The sequence below is a fragment of the Engraulis encrasicolus genome, chromosome 13 (genome assembly GCF_034702125.1).
Source record: "Engraulis encrasicolus isolate BLACKSEA-1 chromosome 13, IST_EnEncr_1.0, whole genome shotgun sequence".
Taxonomy (NCBI): Eukaryota; Metazoa; Chordata; class Actinopteri; order Clupeiformes; family Engraulidae; genus Engraulis; species Engraulis encrasicolus.
The window spans coordinates 32,372,346-32,387,345 of record NC_085869.1 but is presented as its reverse complement, the minus strand read 5'-3'; the positions used below and the strand labels follow the sequence as shown (position 1 = coordinate 32,387,345).

At 41.3% G+C, this 15,000-nt stretch overlaps 1 protein-coding gene and 1 long non-coding RNA gene across 6 annotated transcripts in view; one reads left to right on the top strand and one right to left on the bottom strand.

Annotated features, from left to right (window-relative positions):
• Positions 1–14,737, bottom strand: part of LOC134461015 (uncharacterized) — a 21,761-nt gene extending 7,024 nt beyond the window's left edge. Inside the window, exons 1-3 of the long non-coding RNA XR_010037204.1 lie at positions 14,592–14,737; positions 13,855–13,983; positions 3,635–3,757 (exon numbers count right to left, since the gene is read on the bottom strand). This is a non-coding gene — a long non-coding RNA (uncharacterized LOC134461015). The remainder of the gene's footprint in view (positions 1–3,634; positions 3,758–13,854; positions 13,984–14,591) is intronic.
• The window catches only part of hao2 (hydroxyacid oxidase 2 (long chain)), a 20,679-nt gene continuing 8,413 nt past the window's right edge, over positions 2,735–15,000 (top strand). The window contains exons 1-7 of one of the 5 annotated variants that reach the window (XM_063213729.1): positions 2,787–2,823; positions 4,676–4,740; positions 6,209–6,338; positions 8,265–8,417; positions 9,351–9,502; positions 13,671–13,954; positions 14,690–14,908. In XM_063213729.1, the coding sequence (XP_063069799.1) occupies positions 6,298–6,338; positions 8,265–8,417; positions 9,351–9,502; positions 13,671–13,954; positions 14,690–14,908 (849 nt within the window). In that variant the 5' untranslated portion in view covers positions 2,787–2,823; positions 4,676–4,740; positions 6,209–6,297. Of the gene's footprint in view, positions 2,824–4,675; positions 4,741–6,208; positions 6,339–7,601; positions 7,679–7,700; positions 8,009–8,264; positions 8,418–9,350; positions 9,503–13,670; positions 13,955–14,689; positions 14,909–15,000 lie in introns of those variants that run through there. The other 4 variants (XM_063213730.1, XM_063213733.1, XM_063213731.1 and 1 more) reach the window with 4 other exon arrangements.

The following is a 15,000-nucleotide window of genomic DNA, read 5'->3' as shown; positions in this document are numbered from 1 at the left end:
AATAAAGACTTAAGTCAGTCATACAAATTCATCAGACCCGTCGAGAATGGGCACGAGCGATGTGAGGTAGGCCTACGCAACAACTCCGGTGGGGAGGGAGAAGGCACGCGACAGGCGCTTGAGCGCCTATAAGAGACACGAAAGATTTTGAAGATGCCTGGGTGTCGGCTAGAGCCCTACACACAGTCTACATATTAGGGTACAAAATATGCTCACAATCAACCTCTCTAATACAATGTTGAGTTTAGAACTTTTAGTTATCATACATCTGACAGCCAGCCAGCGCCACGTTTAGGTAGCAAAAAAACCCGACAGCCAGCTGTAGATATGCCTCGGGAAAATAGACTAAGATTTCATGTTTCAACTGATTTGCTTTGCAATTCGTATTTTTGATTGAAGCTTCCTAAATTAAGTTTTCAAATTCAGATTCACCTGCACCTCGAGAGATAGGCAAAGGGAGGGGCAGCATGCGCGTTGCGCGTTCCTACATGGGAGGGAGGGGGGAGCATGCATGCGACCAGGGCAGAGACGCAAAATATGTCGAAGATGTCGTGGGAGTAGAGCGACTGCCCTGGCGGCCTGAGGTGAGCTGGAAACATAGCAGACTACACAGTATTACACTACATGATCAATTAATGCCTCTTAAAGCCGATCTCGAGTTTAGGACGTTTGATCCTAAATAATCTCACAGCCGGTGTGCCACGTTCAGATATTGGGGAAAAACGACAGCCAGCTAGCTTGCAGTCAACGTTTTACATGGCTCAGGTTGTTTTGTGGAAGGCTAACCCAACTAAGAAACATGCAGATGACATGTCGTTTTATCAAGCAAGAGAGAACTTAAGGGGGTAGGCTAGCTAAAGGAAGCACATCTCTGCAGAGTTGGCTGCGAAAAAAATTAACAGGTGCAGGTGAGGCAGAGAATCTTTTTCAGGATTGTAGAGGTTTGATCTTGGTGAGACCGCTAGGAAAGTGCTTTTTCTTACGCTGATATATTCTCCGACCCAAAGATAGTCTACTGTTTCCACTAATGTCCATGTAATTGAAATAATTGGAAAAAAAAAACTCCACATGATAACTGACGTTTACTGTTTACCTACTGTCTCAAGACATAGGCCTACAAAATGTGCATGAACTAACTAAAATATCTGTAATGAAAATAAAAGGTTATAAAGTCTGCGAGAAGCTCAGAGCTTCAGAGCAACAGATAAGAACTGGTCGCTCCCACGCCACGGTTCTTTGCGATCTGAAATGAAAGCCGGCTGGTCAATTCTTAAAGCGACAGTACACGTTTTTAATATAGGCTACAAAAGACCCAACAAATGACCTAAACCTGTGAATTCTTATTGTTTTAGCTTTCCTATATAATATTCATCATTTTAATCATGGAATATGCCTATTATTATTATAAAGATGACAGTGGGTTAATTGATTAAGGATCCTCATATTTAGCCTATTAATTTACTCATCATTTCATTTCATTTAAGATGAGGATGACTCAGAGCCACAGACCTCTGCACATAGGGCAGGTAGGCATAAGACTGATAATCTCTGTGACTGATACAGGTTTAAAAACTATCAAGGCTTTTTCTCATAATTTCATTTAATTTAGGGGCAGCCACATACCACACATGAGGAAATGTGGATCAGGAGACATTTAGGGCAGGTGGGCATAAGGCTGATCATCTCTGATATGATTAATAGGTAGGCCTACATGTTTAAAAACTAGCATGTTATATCATATGGTACGCATTCAAGATACTATACAATAAAATAATATTAATAATTATGACAATCTTATGACAATAATATACTACTTCTACTACTACTACTAAAAATAATAATACCCATGGTGCAGTTTCCTAAAAAATTCTGAAGGCCGCTCATTGTTGATGTTTTTTTTTGGGGGGATTTTTTTTTTTTTTTGGGGGGGGGGGTTGCCCTTTCTTCAGGTTAGAGCAACTGCCCTTTGAGATTCCTGTGCACGTCCCTGCAGACACACATATGCTTATGCACACACAGACACACACTAACACACAGATAAACACACACACACACACACACACACACACACACACACACACACACACACACACACACACACACACACACACACACACACACACACACACACACACGCACACACACACACACACACACACACACCTATGACTGGTCAGTAGACACTCCCAGCCCCTATGACAGCAATATGGAACCTAGCCAACACACTGTCATCAGAGGAAAAGAGTAACCGTTTCAACCACGTGCTCCCACACACACTTTTTCTCTCTCTCACATATACATGCTCAGATAGCTGCGCTTAAAAAAAGAAGGTGAGGAGCAAGGATCAAATTAAGCAATTTATATGCAAAAAAACCTTTAAAAGCAGCTGTGCAGTATTCCATTTAATTTAGTTCCACAACACAGAAAATTGTAGAATACTGTTAGATTTTTTCTTTATGTGAACTTATTTTAGTCCCTGAATTTCCCTGAATCTTAAGGTGGAAGAATTATATTTTTTTAATTTTAAAACGTATTTTAGTTTTGTAATGCACCAGGACCAGTCTTTCTTCTAGAAGTCTGCCTTCACAATGTGTGTGTGTGTGTGTGTGTGTTTTTATAAAAAGCCAGTTGAATGGCCTGTATGCTGTGTGTGAAATGAGGTGCGCTGCGGAGGCGTGGAGCGAGGTGCTCTCGCTACAGCTTTGCCTTTCACAATCGGCTTAACACAGCAGCAGCGGCGCGTACACACTACACTACACTACACACCACACACCGTTTGCCCGACGATCCCCCACCCACTGCCGTTTGGAGAACCAAATCAAGGTCAGAACATTTTAATAGTTCATATAAATGAGTTTGACGTTATAATGGTTTGTTTCTGGTATTTTGTCTATAAATATTGCATCAATTATTGGCCGTTGTGGTGGTCTTTGTGTTTGTGAGGTTAGCAGAGGTTGTAGCTGCGACATAGCTAGCAGACTGGTGTGTTTTGTTCGGGGACTATTGTGGAGTTTTAGTAGCTTGGGTTTTTTTTCCTTTAAAAAAAGGGGATTGTGTGTTGTGATCATGTGCTATTGCGTTTGCTGTGAAAAGAGAGGGTTTTTTTTGTCAAGACTGAGTTGAAGCTATGAACAAAAGACTGACAACCATAGAGAAGTCTGTGTGTGTGTGTGTGTGTGTGTGTGTGTGTGTGTGTGTGTGTGTGTGTGTGTGTGTGTGTGTGTGTGTGTGTGTGTGTGTGTGTGTGTGTGTGTGTGTGTGTGTGTGTGTGTGTGTGTGTGTGTTATGAGCTATAGTGGTCTTTCGAACTTTGAACATTTTGTGGCGCATTCTCAAATCTGTATCTAAGATGGAGGTGCGCACTAGTGCTGTAGGCCATTGCGCAGATTGAGAATATGAAAGTCCTGCTACATATGTACTTTACTCATTCTGCCTAGGATGTCTCCATACAGGTACTCTCTCTACATACCTACAGCAATAGGGTCAGCTAGAGAAAACACATTATGTTTACACATTGAAGAATGCAGCGATGATTCAAAACTTAGAGGAGGACCAACTAGAAAAGTGTACATTTGACTCCAAGTGTTGAATTATCAGTGCAGAAATGTGCCTGTAAAATGTGTACGTTCTGTACCTGAGATGTCTGCCTCTCTCTTCCTGGCTTTTGGTGTGAGACTTGTGTTTTGAAGTTGTCCTTCTAGAGACATGTGTGGCCTTTCCGACCACCAACTTCCCCCTTTTGATTCAGCCAGAAAGACTGAGAGAGAGAGAGAGAGAGAGAGAGAGAGAGAGAGAGAGAGAGAGAGAGAAGTATGATTTCAACGATTCAATGTAAACAGACTGAAAAAAAATTGTTCTGCAGGAACTAGAGTGTGTTTGGCGTACGTATATCCAGTCATCAGTCTAAAATCAATGGATGCAGCATCTGAAAAGGTGGAAGGGGAGATAGACAGACACGCCACTTAAGGTCAGGTGGCTGCCGCTGATTGGCCAGAGTTGAGCGAGATGTGCTTCAAAGACACTAAAGTCCTCCTAGCAAAATCTGTGTAAGCAAGCTATTTCAGTGGGAGGCTTGTGTTTTGTCCGTAGTTGCCCTTCTGAGGCTGTCAAATCTACCAAGACGACTTCCACTTTTCTTTAGCGTTCTACTGCCCTCCTATGGCGAGATATTGTACACAATGCAGGGGATGAGGTAATCGAACATGTTTAAACAGTAACGCGTTCCACACCTGGGTTAAATAAGTAGCCTACTACTGTTTCTGAGATGTTGAAAAGGATGAAAGGAGTTCTGGGACAGCTGAGAGTACTGGCCTCTCTTCCCATTATCATTAAACCAGTTCTTCATGTGCGTCTTATCTTGACCTTTTGTCCTGTCTTCTATGGCGCCTTGCCTACTTGAAAGTTCTGAGTTCTGAGTTCCAAGTTCTACATTCTGTACAAAGAAATGGCACCCCTTGAGTGCAAGACCCTAATCATCAAAGTGCCCCAAAACGGTTACATTTAAATACTTCTGTGTGGGGGGGAACAATTTTTCAAACTTAGATTGTGAAATGGAAATGTAATGAGCAGCCAGTAATAACACAGCCAAGAGCACGAATGTGGTTATATTTAAACACTTCTGTGATGGGAAAAACACTAAATGAGTGTATGCTAATTGTATGTTTCCTTCTTCCAGCAAAAAAACCAAGGCGCATGCGTGTGACCCTGGTGCAACAAAATGACATACTGTGGTTGCCATCGGTGAGTGACTCCTCTGATTCTGTTGCCAAAACAATTCTTCTTTAATCTATCCTACAATGATAAAGAATTCCTCCCAATTTCAACATGCAGTTGTTTTGCTGATGCTACCCTTTAGTTGTCAGTGCCGGAATGATAGTATTTGGAGTAGGTTAAGACACTTTAATACAGGGGTGGGGAACCTATGCCTCAAGGGCCGGATATCATTTTAGTGTTATGCAGCTTTACATGAAATATGATATATTTTGTAAAAGAATCTTAAAAATTACATTTGCAACACAATTAAGTTGTATTCAGGGGACCTAGAGAACGTGGGGTCTGTTGTAAAGGTGATTGCCTTCAATATGGGCCTAAAGTGTAGGGGGGAATCCTCGTTTGTGTTCATAGTACGGCTTTTAAAGGACTTTTACTAGCCTAATTATCATCGACTTTCAAATCTCTTCGAGACTTGGTCTGACCAAGAGCATAACAATTAACATTTCCCAAACGGCATTTCCCAAATGGCCTGCCTTGTTTTGCTAATGATTGTTTGCTTCCCAACAAAGTGGGAGGAGTTCCTGTATTTGCAGGAACTCAGAAAGTACTTGCATTGCTCTTGACCTGACTGGTAGCAACGCTGAAGCTGTTGCGTAACTACGGCCTGGTTAACTTGGAGGAAGTTGAAGTGGCCTTTCGAATGAAAACTGTTCCCCACCCCTGCTTTAAAACATGTCAACAAACCAGAATCTCATGAAGGGTTGAATAGAAAAAAATGCCACGTCATTGTGTATGGACAAGTCAAGGGTAGTGTGAACAATATACTGCATGTTGAATTGGGAGGAATTCTCCTACGTATGTGGCTGATGCCAAAACACATATAAAGTCCTTGACACCAGGCTGTCGTTGATGTTTTTATAAATAACGTTCACCCTATAAAATAAATAACAATAAAATAGAGATCATCTATTAATAATAATAAAATAATAAAACAACACCATCACTTACAGCCTGATGTGTCGGCGAGCCTTCTGACTATTTTTTGTTTTCTGAGTTAATTCCCTGGCCCAGCACCCAGAGCATTGAGTTGGATGTGCGTGTTTTTAATGGTTGCAAAATCTAACCACAGCTAAGATCTATCCTGCAACGCTTACAGTTTATGGTATTTTTAAAGAGTAATAGGTATAGTCCAGTATGGCGCGAAGAGATAGTGAGATACAAATGGGCAGAAATGAGGGCAAAGGTTTTTGTTTTGTTTCATATTACTAAAACTGAGGTGTTTGTTTGCAAGATGTTGTTTTCCTAATTTAGATTCACTTGGTGTAGTGTTACATTTACAGTGTGTATGGCTGTTTTGGATTAGTGACCTTCGTTTTTAAATTTGTAGTGTCTTGTGTCTTAATTTGACTACATATTTGGTAACGAGCATACTTGTACCATACAAGTGGCTTGATGTTGTCCTGAAGTATTTCTTTTCTTGTTGTTGTTGATACAGTGGCTAAAACGGTATACAAACGGAGTCCCTGACCCAAACTTGGATTTTCACTGTTGAGGTTCTCTGTCAAACCAACTGCTTCATCTAGAATGACACATTTACCAAGCTGCAAGAAGATTCAGAATAATAGGTGAATATGTGATATATTACATGAATGCTATGCTAAGAACGGTACTAAACCTTCTGAGGCAAATGTAAGACAGATCACCATCAGCACTATAAAAACACAATGACTTCAAATTAATCCTGATCCCTTTAATAAAAAAAAAAACTAATATCTCATTGAGATGAAGTGATGAATCAAAGCCTGATGTCTCTTTGAGTAGGCTAAAACTGGTTAAAGACAAGCTAATTGTATTTTAACGTGACAACCCTGTTTTTTTAAGTATTAAGGCATTTAAAAAGGAGACAGATAGGAGGCTCAAAATGTAGACCAGTGCTTTTTGAGTTTTTGAGGATGTCTGTAGCTTACTCATTCACTTTTTGAGGGACAAAAATGGGCTTTTGACATCCATGTTGGACGAGGAGTTTCAGTTTGCCGCTAGGCATCACATAATCAGAGTACAGTTAGTTCCATGAGTGGAGACATGTTGGTTTAGGTAGCGTATACTCTACATACACTGGGCTGTCCCAGAATGTTTGGTATGTGGATGGTTACCTATAGGGCTACATGTTCAAACACACACGCGCGCGCGCGCACACACACACACATACGCGCACACGCGCACGCACACAAAGGCTCAAACACATATAGGCACACAAGTCAACACATTTACAGTCTTCATGCAGTCTGCACAATGTCATTTGTACTTCCAGCAGTGTGAAAAATGCCATACATTCATGTGTTTGTATGCTTTTTGTTTGTTTGTATTTTCTTAATTTGTGGATACTGTACTGTAGTTTTAGATAGCTTTTTTAAATGATTTAAAAGGCCTTTCCCAGTCAGCCATTTTGTCCTGTATTTTTAACCATTCAGTTGTAGGCCTATATTGAACAAAATTAATTTCTGCAATTTAATAAGGTACACTGCAATTGAGAAAAAATATAGGCCTATACGAAACACCTAAAATGCATGCATGTAGGCTATTATAAATATCCTACAGTGTGTGTGTGTGTGTGTGTGTGTGTGTTTCTTTGTTTGTTTAACCTATTTATTTATAGGACTATTGCTTTGTATTCCTTGGTCTGATCAAACTTTTGTTTTTGCTTTTTTTCCTGATCATGCTCTTGCTTTGGGTAAAGTGGTAAACCTTAGTTTGGGCTCAGTAGTCTACTTGGAAAAGTTAATGAATGATTATTAAGTTCAGAGTTCACAGCTGGCCATCCATTGTGCAGTATTTATGCCAGTTTTACGTTTGGAGACGCCTGTACTGACACGGCACTAGCCTACGTTTTTTTGATCATTTTCACTTCATTTGGATGACAGATCCTTGTCTTCTCTTCTGACATCCCTGTGTTGATGTACAGTAGGTCAGTGACTTTACGTTGAACACGTGCACGTGACCTAAAACTAGTGAGTTGGAGAACAGTGAAATGTTGTACCCTTCGCAGTTTGCCCGTTAAACAAATACTTTTTTTTTTTGCTTATAGGCCTGGCTATCACTGACATGGTGACCACATCAGTATTAGTAGGCCTAGTCGTCGCGTAGCCCACTTGAAAGTAATCAACAAAAATACGTCTTCAGTCCGTGCGTAAAAGACGAGACTGAAAACTGAGGAGCAGCCGCCTTTACTGAACTTATAGGCTACTCGAAATAGGTGATGGTGGTGTGATCCACATTTTTTAGCCTAAGCACTGAGGTGGGTTTAATCACAATTTCGAGTGAATGTTATATGAACCATGCATGCCTAAGATTAGCCTACTCGTTTTGCCTTTACTTGCTGATTTTTTTTGCAAACAAGATATTTCCAAGTGCTCCAAATCCAAATGTGTGCATCTCAAAAGGAATCAATAACCATGGCATTCCAATGAGATTTGTAACTTTGTTATGGACGCATCTTTAGTAGCCTGTTATTTAATGTTGTCTTTTACCGTATGTGCATGCCTGTTTTGCAGAGACGGTGTCCATTGCGCAGAAATGGCAATGGTCTGCCTCAACGATTTCGAGGAGTATGCTAAAGTGCATCTCAACAAGCTGACATGGGATTATTACGCCGCCGGGGCAGACGAGTGTTGCACTAGGGACGACAACCTACTGGCTTACAAACGGTAGGCTAAACGCGAAGCAAGGACACTGCATGACGCACAGCATGTCCGTGCCAATGTGCGTCCCTGGTAGCAAAGGGACGTTGATTCGACGGAGGTGGGCGTTGATTCAACGATTTAACGTCATTTTGCTATCAGGGGTGTGCAGGATAGTAGGCCTACATGTACAATAAATCACTCTATTCTATGCAACATACTGTTCATGAACATGTACGATCTGTAGCAGTGGCGTGCACAGACATTTTTTGGAGGCAGGTGCTGAATGGGGGGGGGCTGTGGAGCTTCTGATCGCCTTACTTAGAGGCTATATATTACATCAGGGCAATATTGTAACAAGCATTTGTAGATTATCATGTCAATATGGAACTCGGTGCACTGTGAAAAAATACTAGTTTATTTATATTTATGTTCTGATATTGTCTTAAAGTTGCACTTACAACTACAAAGTACCTTACTTTAGATTTTTCGACGAAGAACGGCCAACAGCAAAGGCTCGGTAACATTTTCGCTAAACACCCAAACCTTTTGGAATCTCGCCATTCCATGAAGATGGGTCCTTTCTTGTTGTCTGGCCCAGGGGCCCATGAAATCATAATCTGTCCCTGCATAAGCACCCGCCTGATGGTGCATATGACGTTGTTCTGCTGCAAAATCAGAATGCTGGTTGGAGAAGGAAAATAGTTTTGCTACTTGTCACTTAGACTGAAGAGTGGACTAAACATGGCTTGATATTTAACTGGAACCTTAATACGTAAACACAGTTGCCTTTTTTAATGAATGGAAACCTGAGCAGCTGGCTGAAAACAATGCATTGTGTACTTGACATGAAGTGAATTAATCACACTCAGTTTCTGACACTGTCTGCTTCAACAGAATCAGACTGCGGTTAAAGTCACTTCAATCACACTCACTCTCCGACACTGTGCTCCTCAACAGAATCAGATTGCGTCCTCGAATTTTACGGGACGTGTCGGTGAGCGACACGAGGACGTCTCTCCTGGGCACGGAGATCGCCTTCCCCATTGGCATCGCGCCCACCGCTTTCCACTGCCTGGCCTGGCACGAGGGAGAGGTGGCCACCGCACGAGGTGTGGAACACACCACTGCCAACACTGATCACCAAGCACACGGTGTATTTGGGTCAATGACGTTTTTGTCACAGACATCAGATGGTAGAGTCAGAGCTAATGCCCACAAATTAGTTAGTAATTCATAATTAATGTACAAAAAAATCCAGATGCGTCTTACACAATCCACTAAAAACAAAAACGCCTTACATCAGTTAACATTCTCTCTCTCTCTCTCTTTCTCTTTCTCTCTCGCACACACACACACACACACACACGTCCAGTGTAGTAAAAGAAATTGTCCTGGATTATTGTCCTATGTAAAGAGTCTCAGTGCAGTTCAAAAGGCGTGTGTGTGTGAGTGAGTGTGTGTGTGTGTGTGTGTGTGTGTGTGTGTGTGTGTGTGTGTGTGTGTGTGTGCATGCTCGCATGAGTGCGTGGGGGGTTGGTTCATGCAGTCCAGTCACCAATGATGATCTCTTCCAGTGTATCCTTAGTAGCTGAATGGCCCTGGGGACAAAGGACTTCCGCAGTCTGTCTGTCGTCCATTTCATGTGCTTTTGCCCTCATGGCCTCTCACTGTCTGGCCTCTGGCCTGGCGCAAGGGGGAGGTGGCCACAGCACGTACCACTCTTTAGTGCCAGCCAAAATGGCTCTACCTATACTGATTTTTGCTATGTTCATATATTATGTATTATTAAGTAACATTTAGTATTATTATATTACTTCAATCAAGTAGAGATATGGTATCCTGAAGAAAGCTAGTTAGGATAAGATTGAGATAAGTTAAGTATATTGGTGGAGCCTTTATTTATTTTTAGCCCTATTATTATATATCTTTCTGATTATACATTTCGTTTTCTATTGCTTATGAAAGTAATGCACGCTGTGCAATTTTGCACAGCATTGGAGGGCAGTAAATTTTCCACCACTAGAGGGAGATGTTGGATTTTACAGATGTAATCACTTTCAAATTTCAAGCAGTCTCTGTACTTCAACACTTTAGTACTGTACTATACCTTCTCTGCTATTCGCCCCTTGTTTATCTTTTGTAAGTAATAATGATTACATAACCTCAACCACTGAATCTCTCCTGTTTGACACATTGTATGACGGACTGTCTGTCTATCTATCTATCTATCTATCTATCTATCTATCTATCTATCTATCTATCTATCTATCTATCTATCTATCTATCTACTGTATCTATGTATCTATCTACAATGTCAATCTCTTTAGCTCTCTAGGTCTTTCTCTCAGTATGTATAGTATATATCTACCTATCTAGAATCTATGTATCTACCTACTTGTGTATCTACTCAATCCCTATCTTCCCCCACACCTATGGAATCTATGAACAACGGTTACATACTCCTATCTATCTATCTATCTATCTATCTATCTATCTATCTATCTATCTATCTATCTATCTATCTATCTATCTATCTATCTATCTATCTATCTATCTATCTATCTATCTATCTATCTATCTATCTATCTATCAGTGGCGGCTGGTAGTCTGTCAAACAGGGGAGGCTGTTCAATTACAATATGTCCAGAACGCAAAAATAAAGGGGGGGGGGGGGGGGGTTGACACACATCTTACATTGGTCCTGAGCCACATATGGCCTCACACACTAAAGGACTCTTGTTGAAACAAATTTGTTAATCATTAGGCTATGCCCCTTGTAGCCTATTCATAGGGAATTTTTTTATTATTATTATTATTATCATTAGGCCTACCTCCGCCACATAATGATGTGATTGAGTTTGCCTTCGTTGTCTTTGTTCATTACTGGGTGCACGGCTTAACTTACCACTAGAGGTCGCAAAATCTTTAATTATTTACCAGACATTGCCAACACAGTAGGAAACAAGGACTCGCCACTCATGGGACTTGGCAGTTAACCAGTTGATAAGACACCACGAAAGCTCAAAAGAAACGGTTGTTCTTCCCTACCTTTTTCACCAAGTCAATATTAGGCAGTGCTCTGCTCTGCTCCTTGATATTCATTTTCTCCTCATAAGGACGACTGGAATTCGCCAGAATTTAATCCACAATGCTTGGCATTTTGCATAGCTCTCTAGCTTTCTTGCAAGCTAGCCCTAACGAAAAGTAGGCAACTTCAACTTTTGAATTGGGAGATTAAAAAGGATAAGGACATGCCACTACACCGCATTCCACATTATTACGCAAATGACATTTTTCGCTGTTTCCCCAAATAATCAATACAAATGACAGTCGTCATAATTTTCAAGTCATCAGCCATTAGAGTACAATTAAAGCGTTTTTGAATGAACCTACCAATGATAACGGTATTTTTTAAAATATTAAAAAACTTAAAATGCCCAAAATGCTCTGTTCCAAATTATTACGCAAAACAGTTTTGTAGTGTTGTTATCCAAATTTCTTTCTTTTTTTCCCATTTACATCAAAACAGTGGGCATTTGGTACCATCTAAATTACATTTCAATGTTCAAAACTTGGTTATAAGCTGTAACTGGAATGCTGCATTTAACATTGAAGTCAATGGCAGGGCATTGCATGGGAATTGTGGAAGCCCAGATATCCTTGATGCTTTGCTCTCAGCTGTTTTTGTTTGTTTGGTCTGGTGACCCACACTTCACTCTTCAATATACCCGTAGATTTCCCTGCCACGTTTAGGTGCTTTGAAGGTGATGACGTTCTAACTCACCAGACATAACATCCCATTCGTTTTCAATGGGGTTTTATGTCTGGTGAGTTAGAATGTCGATACCACCAAAGCACCTACAGGTGGCATAGAAATCTACGGGTATATTGAAGAGTGAAGTGTGGGTCACCAGACCAAACAAACAAAAACAGCTGAGAGCAAAGCATCAAGGATATCTGGGCTTCCAAAACTCCCATACAATGCCCTGCCATTGACTTCAATGTTAAACGCAGCATTCCAGTTAGTAAGAAAAAGAGCTTATCACCAAGTATTGAACATTGAAATGTAATTTAGAAGGTACCAAATTCCAACTGTTTTGATGTAAATTGGAAATTTGGATTACAACACTAAAAAACTATTTTGCTTAATAATGTGGAACAGAGCATTTTAAGTTTTTTATTATTTAAAAAAAATACAGATGTCATTGGAAGGTTCATTCAAAAACTTTTTAATTGTACTCTAATGACTGATGACTTGAAAATTATGATGACTGTCATTTGTATTGATTATTTGGGGAAACCGCGAAAAATGTCATTTGCGTAATAATGTGGAATGCGGTGTATTAAGACTTTATTCGCAACACTAGTGTCACTAGGTTTACAAGAATATGTACACAAAACTGGAGTACACCGCAATGAATAGCTTCCCCACTGGTTACCACGACGAAACTTCTCAGTCAAATTAATAACATATCCGCATTTCGAAATGAAATCAACTACTGTAGCCTACTGACACGGGGTTCACCCAATCACAAGTCGGAGCTCCAGTCTCCGGTCCCTCCCCCCTCCTCTCTCTTCTCCATTCACTCCCAGTGAGGCTCAGTCTCAAAATCAAAAAAATTTCACGGCAATAGCCAATGACCGTTTAGCATTTTGCCATTGAAAAATCGTACAATCCCACATGCCATTGAAGTCCATTGAGACTCGACTCGCTTGCGTTGTCATGAGCGGAAAAAAAACTCGTGCGAGCCTCGGGATCTTATAACAGATTGGTTTCATCTCTAAGTTGAGCACATGCATTTTCTATGGAGCTGGGTCTGAAATAGCAATGTTATTAAGTTGTGTAAAGCATTAGTTTACATACTATTCTCCGTGATTTTGGACAGGAGGCTGCGCCTCCCTTGTACTCAAAGAGGAATCGCCTCTGCTATCTATCTATCTATCTATCTATCTATCTATCTATCTATCTATCTATCTATCTATCTATCTATCTACAATTTCAATCTTTTTAGCTTTCTAGGTCTCACTCTGAGTATGTACAGTATCTACCTAGAATCTATGTATCTATCTACTTGTATATCTACTCTATAATCTCTATGTTCACCCACACCTATGGAATCTGCTACATACTCTGCTACATACTATCTATCTATCTATCTATCTATCTATCTATCTATCTATCTATCTATCTATCTATCTATCTATCTATCTATCTATCTATCTATCTATCTATCTCTAACCCCTCTCTCTCTCTCTCTCTCTCCTCTTCCTCCACAGCTGCTGAGTCAGTCAACACGTGCTACATCAGCAGTACATACTCCACCTGCTCGGTGGAGGAGATCACCGCCGCGGCCCCCAACGGCTACCGCTGGTTCCAGCTGTACGTGTACCGCGACCGCAAGCTGTCTGAGCAGCTGATCCACCGGGTGGAGGCGCTGGGCTACCGCGCGCTGGTGCTCACCGTGGACGTGCCCTACACGGGCAAGCGGCGCGACGACATCCGCAACCAATTCAAGCTCCCTCCGCACCTCAAGGTCAAGAACTTCGAAGGCATCTTCCAGGTAAGTGTGGCTGTGGCCTGGTCAAGCTTCTGTAACCAAGACAGGAATAGCCAATGTTACTACTATCATGCTGTCATCATTATCTTTATACAGTACTATTATATGATGATTGTCATACGGTTATCATACTATTATAATCATTATTATTGTTAGCAGTAGTAGTGGTAGTAGAGTATTGTAGCATTCTGCTCTACAAAGGCAAAGTGCAGTGACTACGCCAACACTGAAACTGTTTTCATGCTGGCCAGTCAAACAAATTGCAGGTACAACAGCACAAATAGTGATGCTGCTGCAGCTTGAGCTGTAGCTGTTGTTATGGCATGGTATTTCGTTTAGACGCCAAGGGCCTACTGTAGACTACAAAGCTGATTCAATAGTAAACCAGGTTAAGTTAAATGGTAAATCATCTAATGGAAGAGTCCTCATGCTCTTCTATTAGTTGATTTACCTCTTTGTACTATACTGTAGGCGCCTGTTCTTTAGGACTTGCTGAACCACTGCTCTTTGAACACTCAGCTACATCCATTTAGATATACCATAGTTGAGCTTGTGCTATGTGGTATGTTTGACTTCATAAGAACATGAACAAACCTGACCCACCCATTTTCCTCTCTATATTTGTATGTACTGTAACCACCTTGTCATCACTGTCGTCGTTTTTTGTTTTGTTGTCGCTTGTATTCGTAACACCCCTCTGTGCATCAGTCTTTGCTTCCCTTCTACCTCCCTGCGCAGGAGAACGTTGGTCCGGACGAGTACGGCGTGCCCACCAACACCCTGGACCCCTCCATCAGCTGGAAGGACGTGTACTGGCTGCAGTCCCTCACCCGCCTGCCCATCATCATCAAGGGCATCCTGACCAAGGAGGACGCGGAGCTGGCCGTGGAGCACGGCGTGCAGGGCATCATAGTGTCCAACCACGGAGGACGCCAGCTGGACGGAGGGCCGGCTACTGTGAGGGAGTAGAGCTAAATGCACACACACACGCATACACACAGTATAGAGTAATTAATATGGAGACTACAGTAGAATGACTGACACACACA